General features: G+C 53.6%; 3 protein-coding genes across 3 annotated transcripts in view; 1 reads left to right on the forward strand and 2 right to left on the reverse strand.

Annotated features, from left to right (window-relative positions):
- The first annotated feature begins 1,451 nt into the window (after positions 1–1,451).
- On the forward strand, positions 1,452–9,528 carry TGME49_275990 (hypothetical protein). Its single transcript, XM_002371574.2, has 8 exons — positions 1,452–3,171; positions 3,819–3,989; positions 4,451–4,517; positions 4,650–4,690; positions 5,106–5,355; positions 5,779–6,767; positions 6,973–7,057; positions 7,919–9,528. The coding sequence occupies exons 1-8, from the start codon at positions 1,834–1,836 to the stop codon at positions 8,500–8,502; spliced, it is 3,525 nt and encodes a 1,174-aa protein (XP_002371615.1). The 5' UTR covers positions 1,452–1,833; the 3' UTR covers positions 8,503–9,528.
- Positions 9,529–10,228: 700 nt separating this feature from the next.
- On the reverse strand, positions 10,229–14,979 carry TGME49_275980 (coenzyme q (ubiquinone) biosynthesis protein coq4 protein). Its single transcript, XM_002371573.2, has 7 exons — positions 13,683–14,979; positions 13,360–13,461; positions 12,707–12,818; positions 11,956–12,051; positions 11,413–11,742; positions 11,161–11,235; positions 10,229–10,600 (listed from the first exon to the last, which is right to left on the reverse strand). Exons 1-7 carry the CDS (start codon positions 14,204–14,206, stop codon positions 10,520–10,522), a joined length of 1,320 nt encoding a protein of 439 aa, XP_002371614.1. The 5' UTR covers positions 14,207–14,979; the 3' UTR covers positions 10,229–10,519.
- A 1,174-nt stretch (positions 14,980–16,153) lies between these two features.
- Positions 16,154–16,917, reverse strand: part of TGME49_275970 (tubulin, putative) — a 4,098-nt gene continuing 3,334 nt past the window's right edge. Inside the window, exon 4 of the mRNA XM_018781745.1 lies at positions 16,154–16,753. Within this exon, the coding sequence (XP_018638241.1) occupies positions 16,601–16,753 (153 nt within the window). The 3' untranslated portion in view covers positions 16,154–16,600. The remainder of the gene's footprint in view (positions 16,754–16,917) is intronic.

A 16,917-nucleotide genomic window follows, 5' to 3' on the forward strand; every position in this document is an offset into this window, starting at 1 on the left:
TTCTCTTTCGCAGCTGGAGCAACACTGCAGCAGAAGCATCGCTGTTTCCAGTCGTCTTTCCGGCATCTCCCCGCACCGATCTCTGAGTTTCACAATTTCGCCTTGACGCAAAAACGTTGTACTGTTCGTACCACGTACAGGTCCACGTATATTCATGTATAATCCGGTACATATATGTGCAGATATGGACTTGTGTATTCTATCGATCTGTATAGGGTGAACGTATTACTCGACGCATGCATTTGCATATATGTATATATATGTATATATGTGCGTATATGAGTATATACATATGTATATACATATGTATATATATATATATATATTTATGCATATGTGTATATAGAGATGTATTTGTACGAAGATATTTATTATGTATAGAGGTAAATGTACGGCTCGACATGTACATCTGTTCAGTCCTTCCAGACGTGGATATGTGTGTGTTGACAGCAGCCGGTTTTCGCGTTTTTCACGGAGACGCGCTTCCGGTTGCCAGTCCTGCGACAGACAGTCCTGCGGCCTCTCTTTTCCGTCGCTCCGGAAGTCTGGGTGTCGCTTGTTTTCTGAAGCTTTCAAGAGATACGCAAAGAAAACTCTGAGGAGCAGCGAAGCAGAGAGCACCGAGAGCAACTTCTTGACGCGCTGCAAGCAAGGAAGCTTGCAGTTCCTTCGGCGAATAGCGGCTCACAGAGAGTTCCTTTCTTCACTGCGAGTGAATTTTCGCGATGCTTTACGGATCTAAATTCGGAGAAGCGGCTTGTTCGAAGAAGGAGTCCCCTGTGTGAACTGGCGAGTCACACAACGCGTGCAGGAAAAGAGAATTCTGCGCAGACAGATCTGCTCCTTCTGCGGAAGTCAATCAGTTCTTTTTCAGCTGAAGAAGAACGAGGAAGCCGCGTTCGCTCGCGAGTCCAGTCGACGAGAAGAGAGCAGAGCGGCAAAACGAACTGTCTGCTCCATTGGGGGCTTCTGCAGACAGGGAGACACAACACGAGAGACAGGGGGGAACGGAGAAAGCAGAGAGAGCAGAGGAGACAGAAATGAGGCAGACGGACAGAAGAAAGGAAGGAGAGGGAGAGGAGAGAGAAGACCGAAGAAGGACGCGATAATAGAGAAGAGGGAAAGAGAGAAAGAGAGGTGGAAGAGAGAGAAAGGTGGAAGAGAGCGAGAGGGCGCGAAGGGGGGACTGGAGAGGCCGGAGAGAAGAGAGCATAGAAAGAAGAGAGCGAGACAGGTGATCCTTTTTTTTAAGACAAGAGGAAAACGAGAGCCGAACTGTTTCTTGTTGTTCTTTGTCTCATCCTTCAGGTCGTTTACAACTGCCGGAGAGCTTCGCCTTATATTCGACAAGAGAAACGCGCACATGCAGTTTCCTTTTTTAGAACACAATGCCTCCCCTGTGGACAGATGCCTCTTCTTCTTCACTTTTACTTTTTTTTTGCTTCCGCGGACAAAAATTCTTCGGCAACGTTCTTGGTTTAGTCTCCCATTCTCCTCTGTTTTCACGGTGTAGCGGAAGCCGAACAGAGCCCTCTGCACTAGAAAAGACACAAAAGAGAACAGAGGAACAACTGTCTCCCCTTCTTGTGTTTTCTTCTCTCTTCTCTTGTTCTCTCTTCTCTTGTTCTCTCTTCTCTTGTTGTCTGCCTTCTCTCGCTTCTTGTTCTCCCCCGCCTTATTTTTTCTCTGCGTCGTTCTCCGTCCGCCTTTTCTGCGGCCAATCTCCTCTTGCCTTGTTTCCCCAGACCTCTGTTCCTTCCGTTTCTCTTCTTTTCTCGCTCTCTCCGCGCGAAGCCTTTTTCTCTCTTGAGTTCCTCTCCACTTTTCAGCAGAATGTTCGCACGACGCGGCGGCGGCGACGGCGCAGCCTTCAACGCCCTCGCCGCGGCAGCGGCTGCCTCTGTCGCTCGCGCTGCTTCCTCTGCTTCCTCGCTTCCTTCCTCTTTTTCTTCTTCTTCCGCGGCGGCTGCGCCGGGAGGCCGCGAGCGCGAGAAGGCGCCGAGAAGCGAGGAGCGCGAGTTCGGAGACGAGCGTCGGGAAGAGCGGCGGAGGCGCCGGGAGTCGCCTGAGGAGGAGAGCCGCTCTTCGGCGTACAGACGGAGGCATCGCGAGATGCACGATGAGGAGGATATGGGGAGAAACGAGCGGAGCTACAGACACCGGCGGAGAGAGCGGGAGAGAGAGACCCGCGAAGCGGGGGAGAGAGGGCGCCGCGAAGGCGGTTCTCGGAAGGCGCGACACGGAGGCGACAGCGACGGCGGGAGGTTCTGTTACTACGACGACGGCGGACGAGAGAGGAGCCGAGAGCGGAGGGGATTCGAAGAGGAAGAGCGGTCGAGGAGGAGTCGCCGCCGCGGGGAAGACAGCTACGTGGAAGGTGGAGAGAGCGGGCGCGGCAGCGAACGCAGAGTCCGTCGGGAAGAAGAAAGCTCCCATGTCGAGGACGAGGGGTTCTACTCCCGAAGAGAGAGGGAGAAATCGAGGCCAGCGGACGAGGGAACGCGGCGACACTCCACCCACGACAGTCCGCGCTCTCCAGCTCCGGCGTCGCCATTCCAAGACGACCGAGAGAGAACTCGAGACCGAGGAGAGAGAGGCGAGAGAGGCGAGAGAGGCGAGAGTGAGCGGGTGGAGAGAGGAGAGACCTTTCGCGACGGGGAGAGAGAGGACGAGCAACGTCGCCGGCGAGGCGAGGACGAAGGCGGAGACCGATCGACGTCGAGGAAGCAAGGAAGGGATCTACACTCGGAGAGAGGCGACGGCGAGCAGCTACGAGAGAAAGGCGCGTTCGCGTCTCCTGCAGGCGGCCAGCGCTGGTGGGAAAGGGGAACTGGAGGAAGTCGAGAGATTGCCCGAGGCGAGGCGAGGTACCGTCGAGGCAGAACTCGTGGAGGAGATCGAAGACGGAGCGTCCACGAAGAGGAGCCTCCAGCCTCCGACGCAGACGGACCGCGGCCTGCGCCTGCCGCGGCGCCGGAGCTCGAGGCAGACCGCGAGCGATTCTGCGGCGAAGAGAGGAAACTGACAGTCACTTCGAACGTGAGCATGCATGCGCCTGGCGGAAGAAACTGGACAGGAGGCCCTCCGAGACACGGAGACGGTCGGCCGCCAGAGGCCTTTCGCGAAGGACGCGAGGGAGAAGACCGACCTGAAGAGCGAGACGTAAAACTCGTAGGTCCAGCGCGCGGGGGGGGGGGGGAAAGGGGGGAAGGGGGGGAGGGGGGGAGGAGGGGGGAGGGAAGGAGGATGGTGCACAGAGAAGAGCGAGCGACAGAGAGGTTTTCGAAAGTCTCGGATCTCCGTTTGTGTCGACGACTTCTCTGGAAACACAGAAGTCCACCTCTGTGCTCTTCTCTTCCGTGGATTTCTCCCGCTCTCTTCCAGTGTCTCGTTCGACCATTCATGGTGGATTTCGCTTGAGATCTCGCTTGACGGATCTCTTTCCCCAGGGTCCTCTTTGTCGCCCTCCACCTCGTTGCGCCGGTCTGCGTTCCTGCCTCTCTCTCTTCGTCTCCTCTAGTCCTTCGCTTAACCTCTCTCTCTCCCTCTCTCGATTTCTCTCCTTTCGACATCTCTCCTTTTGATTTCTCTCCTTTTGATCTCTCTTCTTTTGATCTCTCTCCTTTTGATCTCTCTCCTTTTGATCTCTCTCCTTTTGATCTCTCTCCTTTTGATATCTCTCCTTTTGATCTGTCTAAGTCTGCAAGTCTGCTGTATCTCGCACTTTGCGTTTCGCTCTCCTCGCGCTCGATTTCCTCTTTCCTCGCGCGGTCCAACTTCTCTGTTGACTGAGCCGTCCTGGGGCGCTTCTTCTGCAGGACGGCGGCGACGGCCCGACGCATGGTGGAGAGAAACCGTCTCCAGACGCGCTGCCTTGGTGGGAAAAGCTTGCGCTGCAGCGGAGAACTCGCGGCGGCTTCCGCGGCCGAGGAGCCTTTCGCGGCGGCTTCCGCGGCGCTCACGCCCAGCCTGGCAATCCGCAAGCCGAGGTAGGCGAAACGTTTTGAAAGTGAAGAGTAAAGATTCTACGGTCTACGCGCTTCGGGATTCAGCTAAGACGAAATAACAGAACGAGGGGGTCGCTCCAGAAGAGTCTTCCACAGAAGAAGACTCTCGGAGACTTGCTTCAGGAGACGGCAACGCTTGAATCGAGACAAATGGCTGAAGCATTTCAGATCTGCAAGGACCTGTATACATGGAGTTGCGAAGTCGCGCATGTCGACCCTTCTGTGCGTGACTGCATTGTGCAAGTGAATGAAAAGTCGTTTTTCTGTCTCACGTCCGTTTCTCGGGCGTCGGTCCGGTGAAGACCTGCAGAACGCCAGACGTCGATGCTTTGAGAGATGTCTGCAAGCGGGCAGCTCCTCCTCTCCTCACTTCCTTCTCTTTTCTCCTTCCACTTTTCCTTTTTCTCCTCACTTTCTCGGTGCGTGCGTTCTCTCTTTCTCAGGGACAGTTCAGCGGGCCTGCCGCGCGCAGAGGCTCTGGCGCGCCCCCAGGACCTGGCAGCTTCCCAGGTACGTTCTGCGGAGACAGCTTCGTGTGAGGCCGGAATACAAGGGGAACTGGGTCTCTTGTCGTCACGGTGTCTCCTCTAGACAAAACTAAGGTCACTTGAGTGTCTCCAATGTTCCTCTTTCTCGCTTCAGGCGCTCCTGGCGGCGAGACTGGAGACGGCGTACCTCCGCAGGTATGTTCGCCTTCTTCGCGTTCCGTGAAAGAATGAAACCAGGAAGGCCGTTCGCTCTCCAGCTCTCTCGCAGAAAGAGAATCCTCCTCTCCAGACGCGCCTTCGTCTGCCTCTAGTGCTCTCTGTCGGTCTAGTTCTTGCCTTCTGTATCGGTCAGCGTCGATGGCGCTGTGCTTCATCAATCTGTAGCTCTTCATCGATATCTGCATGTGCGTTCTCCTGGCTGTTTGTCCGGTTCTCGTTTCATCTTCTTTTCCTCCCCCTCGCCTCTTTCACTTCCATCTTCCTCTCTCCATCTCTCGCCTTCCTTCCTCTTCACCCTCTTCACCTTCTCTTGTCTTTCTCTCCGTGGCGTCGAGCCTTTCTCGTTCGCTGCCTCACACACCTGTCTCGCCGCTCCTTTTTCTTTTTTCAGCGACCGACTCCCGGCGCGCCGGCCGGCTCCGCTGTCCCGCCTGCTCTCGGCGCAGAGTCATTTGCCTTCGTTCCCCCCGTCAACGTTCAGCTGCGGCCTCGAGCCTTCCAGCCTGGCGCCCCTGAGGAGAGGGGAGACAAATTTTTTCCGGAAGAAGAAGCCTGGCCTGGCCGCAGCCCAGTCGTCATTCTCGGTCCGCGGCCGATGCCAAGGCCCTTCCCTGCCGGCAGAGGCGCCGCGCCAGTGCGAGGTGAGAAAAAGTCTTTTCTTCAAAAGTCGAGCGCCCCTGCAGACTCCAAGCGCGCTTCTTGACTTCCGGACGAATGACTCAACATATGTGGATGCCTGACACACTGTTCTGCAGGGTCCCCAGAGAGAAGACAAGACACAGCTGTGGCTCTGGGAAGCGTACAAGAGATACGTTTCACTGGTGCGAAAATACAAAAAACATAGATACAGGAACTCATACAATATATATATATATATATTCGTACATAATATTAATACATATATATATATATATATATATATATGTACATGCTTGTGTGTCTGTATGGATTTCCGGGAGAGGCAGAAGATCCGCGATGAGGCTGCGAACCTGAGAGTTTCTTCGAAATGGTGACCATGTCTTTGTTTTTGAGGGTTTTTTCGCCTGCCCTAACCGCTTTTTCAGGCGCCCCTGTGCCGACTGGTCCACGGCCGAGACCGTTTCCCCCGGGGATGCATCCCGGCGCGCATCCCCCAGGCTTTCCAGAAGACGACAGCGGCGGCGTTCCGGCGTTTCCGGCTCGCGGTTTCCGACCGTCTCTGCCTTTTTTTACGCAGCAGCTCCCGGAGGGCGAGGGTCCCGCGCCTGTCTCGCTGTCAGACAACCGCGGCCAGAACGCGCCGTTCTTTCCTTGCGAGCGAAGCGAAATATCGTCCCGAAGGCCTCCCAGCCAGCCCCGGGGAGTCAGCGAAGAAGCCGCCGGCGAGTGCCCGCCAGGCCTGCAGGCCGCGCAGGGAGGCCGCGAGGTCAGCGGCGCAGGACCTTTTTCGGGGACGGCGCCAGTGATTGTGAATTTGAAGGCGACTGAGGCCCCAGAGGCCGGTGCGCCGTTCGCGGCGGATCGGCCGGAGGTCCCGGAGTGTGCCGCAGGCATCCGCGCTCCTCGAGTGATCAACCTTTCTTCTTCCTTTCCGATGAATTCGCCGCCTCCACCTCCGCCGCCGACTTTTCCTTCCTCCTTCCCCAACGCCTTTCCACCCTACGCCGCCTCCTTCCCGCCGCCCCCCGCCGGCGCGTGTGGGCCGCCGGGACCGCGCGGCTCCGAGGGGACGCCGGCGCAGCCGCCGGGACCGCCGCGCTTCGGCAAAGGGCGTTGCGAGGCCTTAGGCGAGGGAGAAGAAGCTGAGAGACAGGCGTTTTTCGCGGCGCCTCTCGGGGGATTCCAAGGCCCAGCCTTCGCAAGAGGTCCCGGACCAGCGGGAGGACCGCTAGGCGAGGAGCGGTTTGGGCGCGAAGACGGTCGCGAGAGCAGAGGACTGGGGGACCGCGAAGAGCGACCCAGAGCCGACGACTTCCAAATGCCTTTCGCAGAGGCCGATAAGGCGGGAGCAGGCGCAGGTGCAGGTGCAGGCGCAACGGGAGAAGAAGATCAACTCTTCGCCTGGCTCGAGATGGTCAGTGAAGACAGAAGGCGCTGCAGCGAGTTCCCCTTCAGGACATCCAAAGAGAGCTTGGAGAGAGGCAGATAGATAGGTATAGAGAGGTTCGAGACTGTTTTATGGAGAGACGAAAGACGGAGGGTAGGGAGAGAGAAAGGAGGCAAAGGTCAAGTGTAGAAACGACGGCAATCGACTCATTTTTCGTTTTTTTTCCTCTCAGGAATTGGCCGCCGTCACCAGCGACAAACTGCTTGCGGAAGTCAGTGAAATGGTGTGCGTTGATCTCGTGAACGACTCATCTCTCGGTAAGAAAACGCACCTTCTTCACGATGATATCCACGTTCCCTTCTTCTCCATTCTTCTTTCTTCGTCTCGTGACTTCCTCTTCTCTTCACTCTCTCTCTTATCAGCGTGCTGTCTTCTCTTTTTGTCGTTCTCGCATCTGGCGACTGTGCACCGCTTCTCTCATTTTGCCGTTTGAAGTCTGCTCCTTCCTGCGCCTCGACTCTTCTTGCCTCTCTCTCTCTCGGCTTCTCGGGCCGCCCCTCTGTGTGTTCGCTTCGGCTTTTCTCAGAAAATGGAGGCGCAGAAAACGGACTCTTCATGTCGTGCAGTGGTGCTGTACCGCTCGGCTCCCAATGGCGACGTCTGCGTTTCTGCATTATGCTCAAAAGGACACCGCGGTGTCGCCTTTTATGGGTGTACGAGAGTAGTTCTTCACAGCTTCTACTCCATTTGAATCGTTCTGAGGACCCTGGCCCCCGTGGACATGGATGTCGCCGTTTTGAATTCGAAATGATGTCAAAGAGGCTCTGCGGTTTCCCTAAGTCTCTCAGGAGGGTCCTCGTTTTCTTTGAAGCTCCTCAGACTCTTCTTTCGCCGGTTTCTCTCCGTTTTCTACTCCGGCGCCTCTCTCCAATCCATCACCTCTGTCTCCTCCACCCGTTCCGTGGTGCTCTCTTCTTTCCTGGTGTCGCGAAGAATCGGCTCAGCTCCGCGCGGCTGTGTTCTCTGAAACGACAATAATCGTGGAGACAAATTCTGAGCGTCTTTTGGAAGGGTGCTCCAACGGCCTTCGGCGTCTCGTTTTTCTCTTCTTTGATGCGCCTTCCGGTTTCCAGCTCTTTGTTTTTCGCCTGCATGCGTTCTTCCGCGTCACTGTGCAGCTGAGATGCTCGCGGAGAGGACAGGCCTCCCCCTCGCCTCTCGCGCGTCGCCTCCTTCGCCTTCCCTGTCTCCTGCAGCCGCTTCGCTTTCGTCCGTCCCCGCGGTCGCTCTGCCTCTCCTCTTTCAACTCGCTGCCGACGAAACTCACACCGAACTTCCTTCCTGCTCTTCGCCTGGGGGTTTCGAGGCTTTTCCCCTGCCTGCAGCGCTCGAGGGAAGTCGCCTGTTGTCGACGATTGCCGCCGACGCCCTGGCGCAGCGAGAGCCAGCGCGAGAACAAGAGGGGGAAGACTCGAAGCAGGGAGCAGTGAAGCGTCACCACGTGGATCCGGAGGAGCGGCGAATCGCTGAAAAAGCGACTTCTTGCCAAGCGTCTGTTCCTCGAATTTCGCTTTCGTCGCTGCGCGCGACACTCTCGTTGGCGCCGTTCTCGCTTGGCCTCTCAGCTGGACCCCAAGCGAGAGAGAACAAGGGAGAGAACAAGAGAGAGATCAAGAGAGAGGAGAGAGAGAAGCGGCCGCGATGTCTCGAGGATCTGGGATGGATGATCGATGCGGACGGCATGTTGAGGCGCGCGGCATGAAGGCGCGCGTCTTCACAGAGTCGGAGGCTGACGAGAAGACTCAAAAGAAGCGCAGAGGCGACCTCTGCCGTCTGCACAGACACCCGATAGAGAGAGCTTCGTTGTGTTTCACCTCGCGCTCGGTCTTTTTCCGCCGCAGGCTGGCTGGTTTTGAGAAGGCGGGGAAGGAGGGCAGTTCAGATGCGCAAAGAGAAATGGTGAAAGATGTCGCCTACACTTCTCATTGTACACGGGTGGTGCATGCAGATGCACAAAATGCAGCCGAGCAGACGCGGAGAAGGCAGTCGACGGAAAGGCTTTCTTTTCTCTCCCCGAAGAAGCTGCTTTTCAAAGTCTTCTTTCTATTCGACACCATGATGCTGCGTCCGCTTTCGGCGCGACGCTGGACAAGAAACCTCTAAAAAAAAGCTCTCTTCACTTGTGTTGAATCCTAAAATACGTGATGGCGGACCTCGGAAACATTTCTCTCTTCTCCCCGGCAAAGGCCCATACCTGCGAAATCGTTTTTACCATATGTGAACAGCGGCTGCGGCCTCAGTGTCTTTTTGTCTTTTTGCATTCGTTCCGCTCTATATAGTTCGACGCCTCCACCCGAGTTCTTCCACTTTTGCCGTTTTCTTGACTCTCCGAACTGCTTTCTCGCCATCCTTTCCTTCTCCGTTTTCCTCCAGTTTTCTTCTTCCTGCTCGCTCCCCCTCACTTGCATTTCACCTGCTTCTTCTTCTCATTGTGCTTTCCTTTTCCGGTCATTTCCGCGTTCCCTCTTCGCAGTGTGTGCCTGGTTTGAGAGGCCAGCTCGAGGCTTGCCCAGGCCAGTGGCTTGTCGAGAGTGGAAAGGCCTCGTTTTTCTGCATATCGTTTCTGCGTTCCGGCGTCTCGTCTGCGCTCGCTTGTGAGGAAAACGCGTCGTCCTTTTCCCCAGAGACACAGACGCCCTCGGCAAATCCGAGAGAGGAGACTCCATGAGATGCTTAAACCACTGTGTCGCTTTTTAGCTCGAGAAACTCCGTTTCTCTAACGCGCTGGTGCCCTCCGTGTAATCTGGCGGGCAGACGCGCTTCTAAATCTTCAGGGTCAACCTGTTGCCTTTCTCTCTCCACTCCAGTCACTTCGGCGAACAGGTCTTTTCCTGTAAAACGCACTCCTTTTCTCTCGTGAACTCTAACGCCGCTCGACTTCTTACACCAGAAAAAACATATATATATATATATATATATATGTTTATTCTCGGTAGAGAGTGTTAATTGGGTCTGCAATTCCTCTCACCCGGTCGTTTTGCCAGTGGTCCTTTTCTCCCTCAAAGGTGGAACATGAAAGCCCAACCAAGACCGTTCCCTAAATAATTATAGAGATATCTGTGAATCTCTCACACGCACATAACTAAATTTATGCATGCGCCATCATAGGGGAGGATTTCCCTGTTTATATACATGTATACACATATTTTTTTTGCTATTCATAATATATATATATATATATATGTACCGATATCTAGCTTTGCACGTATGTACGCTTATGTGAATCATATATATATATATATATACATATATATATATATATATGTATATGTTTAAATGCTGAATTGTAGCGAATCCATGTATAGGAAAATGTATGAGTATCTGTCTTGGTGTGTCTATCCTGCCTAAACAGTAGAGTCAGTGAGATGTGTGACTTTTCAGTTCAAGTGTGAGAGACGAGCTGAATTCTCGATATTTAGACGAAGCATACGCGAATCCGTTTACAGTCTGGACTTGTCTCTTCTCTCGCCACGCGGGAGAGCACCACGAAGAGAGAGAGAGAGAGAAAATGAAGAAAAAAGGAAAAAGAACAGGTTGTGGAGAAACTTGGTGCCCTTCTAGTTCTTCCGGAAAAGTGAAGAGTGTGTCGAAACAAAGAGAGACAGGGACTGAAGCGTAGAGAGAGAGACGGAGCGAAAGAAAGACAGAGGGAGAGATAGACAGAGAGAAGCGAAAGAGAGAACCAAGCGGCAAAGAAAAGGAAGAAAAGACGACAGAAGTCAAGAACTTTGGTCGCGAGCTACGTGAGGCGCGAGGTGGGCAGGAGGGAGGATAACACCGCAGTGGCGGCGCAGGTCTTCCTGAGAAAAACGAACACAGAAGTCGAAGAAATAAAATAAATGAGAAAAGTCGAGACTCAGGTTCGAGAGAGAAAGGCGGAAGCCACAGATTAAAAAAGAGGACTCGACAGACAGGTGTGCACAATGTTCCTCTTGTTCTTTGCCCACCCTCAGAGTGTTGTTGTCTCCTCTGCAGGCTGGTCAAGTCTTTATCGAGGAAGAGCAAGGAAAAACGAGTCGACGAAAAACGAAGCAGAGAGCTGCCCGAAGAGGAAGGACGTAGAAGGAAGAGGTGAACGAAACACTAGAGAAAGAGGAGGCAGGAAACATGGGGGAAAGAAGAGAGCGAAGGCGATCCGCCGGTCCTTGAAGCCCAGAGGATAGCGCGAGAGGCTGCGAGCATCGGCGAGAGAAGAACCTTTGCCTTTTTCTCTCGATAGAAAGAGAGGTCAGATGGAGACGCGAAAACGTCAACTAAACACGGAGACGCAGGAGCTCGCGAAAACGAACGAGAGCAGCGAAGAAGAATGAGAAGAATGCATGGAACGAGAGACAACGGCGAGCGACGGGCGACAACCTACCAGCGGTCGGTCAAACCACTCTTCGACGTACACGCAGTGGAGAGGAACCTTGACCGCCCTTCCTGCTTTCCATGCCTAAGGAAACACAACGAAATGGAAACTTGGAAAGAAGGTATCGCGGCGCAACGATCGGGACCGATGAGAAGGAAGAGGACAGCAAAAAATGACGTCGAATCAAGAACACAGAAATGGAGAGAAGAAGCGAAAAGAAACGCATCCTTTCAATGACACCCTTCTCATATGCTCTCGTACCCATGGCAGGAGTTCAGTGAGGAGGGCATGGCGAGGATAGAGGACCTCTGTGTCGCTTCTTTCTTCTGAAACGGTGCGGTCTTCTTCGGGGAAGACGCCGCTTTCTGCCTCGCTCTTCTCGCCTTGTTGTCGCGTCTGTTCACTTTCGTAGACAATGTGGAGAGGCGCGTTGACCGAAGTGAAGGAGCAGTTTTCCTCCCCGCTTCTCTCCCTTCGCAGCTTCCCCGCCAGTGCCTCGCCCACTACGTCCGCGTCCGTCGCTCGCCGCGGCATGTGCATGCGAATGATTGGCGCAGCCAGAGGTCCGAAAATAGATCCCAAGAGGGTCATCTGGAAGTCGAAAAAAGAAAACGACGACCGAAAGGCGTAGCGCAAACGAGCGAGAATGCAGGAGTGAAGACGCGGACGAGACGGAGAGCGAGACACGGAAAGAAAAAAAGACAGAGAGGAAAAGACAATGAGAAAAGGAGAGGAGAAGAAAAAGCATTAAGAGAGTGGCGAGACGTCCGCTTTGAAATGGAAACCTGCGCGCTGTTGTCTTACCGGGAGGCCAGTGTTGTGAAATTCGATGAGTTTCAGAGCGACCTCAGCTTCGACAGAAATATTCATTCCGTAGAGTGTGTGCATGATGTCATGCAACTGAAGAAACAGAAAAACAGAAATCCACTCGACTGAAGCAGCTACCCTTCGGCTGTCTCGACACAACAGCCTCAGCCTCTCTTCTCCTCTCGACAGGACGACGAGTCCGACTTTTCCAGGCTTTTCCTTCTTCGGAAAAACCTTAGACTGCATGGAGTTCACAAATAAAATACAGATATATTTATATATATATATATATTTATATATTTATATATATATATATTTATATATTTATATATATATATATTGAGACACATGTTTCTCTGCACATGAATTCGCGGAAATATACTGGCAGAGTGTGCCTGTGTCTCCAGTCCGATTCACGGAAAGAATTTCAGATTTTCACTCCGAGAACGGAGAGAGGAAGGAACGAAAAGAACGCGTTTCCGCGACGCAGCCTTTCCTGTGAAGAAGGAGACATCTCTCGCAAGGTCGGAGAAGCCACACGCGCAGTGGAGACAGTCGAATCTCCTGAGAGAAGGAGACGGAGGGAGGAGAAGAGAGATACGAAAGAGAAAACGCGAAAAGAAAGAGAAACCCAGAAGGAAGTCCGAGACGAGAGGAGAGCAGAAAGAGAAAGAAGCGAAGGCAGAGAGAGACGAAGAAGAGCGGTGGACGGTAGGTGCAGCATATTGCATGCGAGATTTTCACCCACCTGCCGATACCTGGTGAGGACGTAGGCGCGCTCGCGGTCGTCGACGAAGCGGACAGGTTGTCTGGCTCCGGCATGCAGTCCATGGCTGTCCATGAATTGCATGTAGGCGAATCTGCAGAGAGCGAGAAGAATGCCCGTCGTCTGCAGAGTGAGTTGAGTTGTTTCGCGCAGGCCACAGACACCGACGGAAGTCGAATCGAGGCAACATCAAACGAGAAAGCGGTGAGAGGCAAGTCAGTTCCTCTTCAGGCGCCGCGGTCCACCCTCGTTTCCATCGACGTCTCCACAGAGAAGTCTGTTTTGTATCTGCCTCTTCCTTTCTTTCTTCGTGGATTCACTAAAAAAAGCGAACGACTGCGCCTCCGTTGCTCTCGGAGAGTCACGACCGGCCCCGAGAAGCAGCAACGCGTCAGCTGTCTCGCAGGACCGGTTTCTCGAATGTTTCAGCAGGCTTGGACCGCAGACCAGCGCGCGGCCTGTTTTGTGGCGAGGAGCGCTCACTCCGTTTTGTAGCGAATCGAATGCGTGGAAGCTCCTTTGATTCCAGGGCAGACAAGACTTCAGCCTGTCTCCACCCTTGGAACTACCTCTGTGAAGCTGGAGAAAGCAGAGACAATTTGAGACGCCGGACGCAGAAAGCCTCAACTTCTCACCCGAGTGTGTTTGAAGGCAGCCTTCGCAGAGCGGCGTAGTCCACCGCACGGTCGTCCAACAATGGCGTTTCCTCGAGCACTCGCCGGCCATCAGGATGTTCCCTGAGAAACAAACAAACACAAAAAATCAGCAAAACTTCTCTGCTGCGTCCCTTCCCTGCTGCGAACTCCCCAACCTCATCACTACACACTCGTCTTCTCTCTCCTTCTCTTCGCTTCTCCCCCGTCCTGCCTTCTCTCTCCTCGCTTTGTCGTCTTCCAGTGTTCTCTTTTTCGCCTTTGTCTCCTCTCTTGTTCTGCGTTTGGCTCTTCCCTTGGCTCACCACATGCGCCTGTGCATGGCGTCGAGAGCGCGGTCGCTGCTCAGCTCGGCGAGGATGGCGACATGTTCGTCCTCCGTCGGTCTTGCGACCGCTCCGTGAGCCGCCTTCAGCCCAATCTCCACTTTACGCAGGAACCGCAGAATCTCCCTGCCCACGCCGGCCAGCGCAGACGCCTCCGCGCCGTCAGATTCCGAGAAAAAAACGGAGGCAGCGCGAGCATCGGAAGCATCGGAAGCAGAGGCTCGTCGCCGGTCGCTGCGGTCAATCGAGGCGCCCGAAGAGGGAACAAACGGACGCTCGAAATTCCACAGATGCGGAGAAAAAGACGAGAGAGAAGAAGAAGAAGAAGAAGAAGAAGAAGAAGAAGAAGAAGAAGAAGTAGAAGAAGAAGAAGTAGAAGAAGAAGAAGGTGGAGGTACCAGAGGGGCGTGATGAAGAGAGAACTGAGTTTCGAACGGAGACAGTTGTCTCTGCAGCAGAGGCCGGGAGAGGCGCAGAAGGCGCCGAAGAATGGGTCGCCTCATGGCGGAGAAGTCGGATTCTCTGGAAGTCACAGAAGTCAGAAGAAACAGGCCGTCATGCTTCAGTGGTCGCTCGTGGACGCTTTTTTTCGCCTCTCAGAGAGAAGAGGCGGCCTTTCTTCGGATAGACACGGGGAAGGAACCGAGTTTTGCGCGCGTTTAGAAGCTGTGAAACAGAGAAAACGGGAGAGACGCGGAAAAGCGCTGTGCAGCCGCGAGTCAAGGGTACTACACACAGACGGGGGAGGCAGCCGTGAGCGACGCCTCTCCACGCAAGGATCTGCCGCTCGTCCTTTGACAGGTGAGAACAGAAGAAAGCAAAGAAAAAGAAGAAAGGGCAGAGAGAAGGCGAGACAGAAAACGAGGGAGGAAAGACAAGAGAACTCGCAGAAGGACGGTCGTCGCTGGTCTGCGGCGAGGCGCATGTGCACGGACGTGATGCGAATTTTCGCGGATTTTCTTCCTTCGAGCACCCTGGAGTTTCCGTCCTCTTCGAAGAAAGTCACAACGGAGGAAGGAACAGAAAAAAAAGAGAGAAAAGGACTTTAGAGAGACCTGCGAAGACGGAACGGAGTGCCTGAACGCTGGAACGCAGACACGCAGGAGAAAACCGGGTGCTGCTGTCGAAGCTTGAGAGACTGAAAGACAAAAACGGAGAGTTTCATGCGCGACCAGTGGATGTCTCTAATTCAAAAAAAGAATGCGGTGGAAAGCGTCACTGTGGAAGTTTGTTTGTCAAGCATTTCGAGTTTCCTTGGCAAAGTCGGAGAATCGAGAGACACTCACACGCTCGCGGAGCTCGCCTGCGTATACCAGGGAGCCTTCTCGCGCGCGCATGCAACGCGGCGAGACTTTTCCAGGCGAGCTTGCGTTTGTGTCTCGGGTGAAACGTGGACCCCATGCGCAGAGTCTTTTTCGATTGACAACAGCTTTTCGACGAAGACTGTAAGACGGGGAAGCCAAAGAAGCGAGTAGCTTGCTCTCCCCAACCTTCGCCTGCCCTCCCCTCCACACCCCAGAGTGCATTTGCTCTTCTGTGACATCCCGGGGGACTTGCGCGAATCCCCAGTTGACGACTGACGCCAAACTCGGTCTCTGCAACCAAACCGAGGCATGCATCTGGTCACATAAGGATGCCCATACACGCATCCATGAAAATCCACAAAAAATATAAAAATGTATACGAGCCTATAAATATATATATATATATATATACATGTATATCTATCTATATAAGCATATCTATATACAGAGATGCATATATAGATGTATATATAGGTGTATACGTATGTGTGTATACATATGAAAGTCTAGGTGTCAGTGGGCGTGACTTCTCTGTCAATTGCTCCGGGTGAACTCCTGTCTGCTGCCCCGCAGGAAAAATGTTAATCGTTTAGACCGGCGAAGGCTCTGTAGAAGAGGCTTGACAGAAAAGCTGCAAAAGCCGGACGTAGAGTGAGACAGATGCACGAAGGGAAGTCGCGTTCGCTGTCCTTCCTGTCGAGCGACTGGAGGAAACCGTGGAGTTGAGAGGAGCAGCAACTGAGAAGTGCATGCGACGCAGGAACGCATGTTGTTCCATGACAAAGGCAACCCACTATGCTTCTCTTGCAGCCCTGTCTCTGTGTTCCCAGACACTCTTGCGAAGTACCGGCAGCAGACAGGAAAGCGGCTTCGAAGGCAGCGGACCCAAAAAAACGGAGAGCCGCTCTCACGCGTCCGTTTTCGTTTTCGGATCTCTCGGTTCCCTCGGAAATATCTGGAAACGCATGTGCGTACTCGCTGTCTCGAGCTTCAGATGCCATCTTGTCGGTGCTGCGTAAACTTCGACTCCACTAAACAAAACCTGCTAAATCTGAGCGATTTGATTTTCAATCTCCATACTCTCAGCACTCTCTCTGGGCGATTTGGTTTAGGACAGCTTTACTCGTTCCCTGGCTTCGTGAGATTTCCATATTTAAATAATCAGTTCTCTCCAAATGTGCACTCCATCTGCAGCGACGTCTGTCTGCTTTTTCACACTGTCACGACGACACCGCGACGGTATTGACAAAAAACTCGGTTTGTCGCGCTCTCGTTGTCTCACGCGTTCTTCTCTCGACTGCTTTGCTCTGTTCGTTTACTCTCCCTTGCTCTCTCCCTCCTTCTCCTTCCTTCTCCCTCGTTCTTTCTCCGGTGAAAATGCCATCCCTGCATGCGACGCATGCGACTGTCGAGCCTTTGCTTTGCACGTCGTTCCGCGAAAGAAAAGAGAAAACAAAACCACGCGCGGACAGGCGCCGCGAGCGACGCCCGGCCAGTAAAACGACTCAGCGGAGACAGTTCACCGAAAAGGAGACAGCGGAGACAGCTGCGGCTTGCGAGAAGGCGAAAGGAGCAGACGAGAGAAAAATGAGGTCAGAAGGCATGAAGGTCAGCCCCCAAGAAAGCAGGTGGAGGAAAATTGTTGCGATTTAAGAAAGCGTAGCTTGAAGCAAGGTCTAAGACGCTCTCCGAGGCTTCAACGAACATGTCCAGGTCCATATACTGCTCATAGTGGTGCAGGTGAGCCTAAGAGAGACAGAGAAGGAAGAAAAGATTTAAGAAAAGAGAAAAATCGGGAGGAAGCGACACAGACAGAAGAAAGCAGACAAAGCTGACCCGCGAATAAAACTGAGGTGACAAACACAACATTTACACTGGCATACACAAAGCTATCTGTACACTATGTGCAT

The sequence above is a fragment of the Toxoplasma gondii genome, chromosome III (assembly GCF_000006565.2).
Source record: "Toxoplasma gondii ME49 chromosome III, whole genome shotgun sequence".
NCBI lineage: Eukaryota > Apicomplexa > Conoidasida > Eucoccidiorida > Sarcocystidae > Toxoplasma > Toxoplasma gondii.

What these genes read in the sequence shown, in the direction of transcription:
- TGME49_275990 (XM_002371574.2), top strand. Translation starts at nt 1,834, where the DNA reads ATGTTCGCACGACGCGGCGGCGGCGACGGCGCAGCCTTCAACGCCCTC. An exon ending in AGGACCTGGCAGCTTCCCAG is followed by an intron (nt 4,518 to 4,649) that starts GTACGTTCTGCG and finishes TTCTCGCTTCAG; the next exon opens with GCGCTCCTGGCGGCGAGACT. An exon ending in GAGACGGCGTACCTCCGCAG is followed by an intron (nt 4,691 to 5,105) that starts GTATGTTCGCCT and finishes TTCTTTTTTCAG; the next exon opens with CGACCGACTCCCGGCGCGCC.
- TGME49_275980 (XM_002371573.2), bottom strand. Translation starts at nt 14,206, where the DNA reads ATGAGGCGACCCATTCTTCGGCGCCTTCTGCGCCTCTCCCGGCCTCTG. An exon ending in GCCATGCACAGGCGCATGTG is followed by an intron (nt 13,462 to 13,682) that starts GTGAGCCAAGGG and finishes TTTGTTTCTCAG; the next exon opens with GGAACATCCTGATGGCCGGC. An exon ending in CTGCCTTCAAACACACTCGG is followed by an intron (nt 12,819 to 13,359) that starts GTGAGAAGTTGA and finishes CGCTCTCTGCAG; the next exon opens with ATTCGCCTACATGCAATTCA.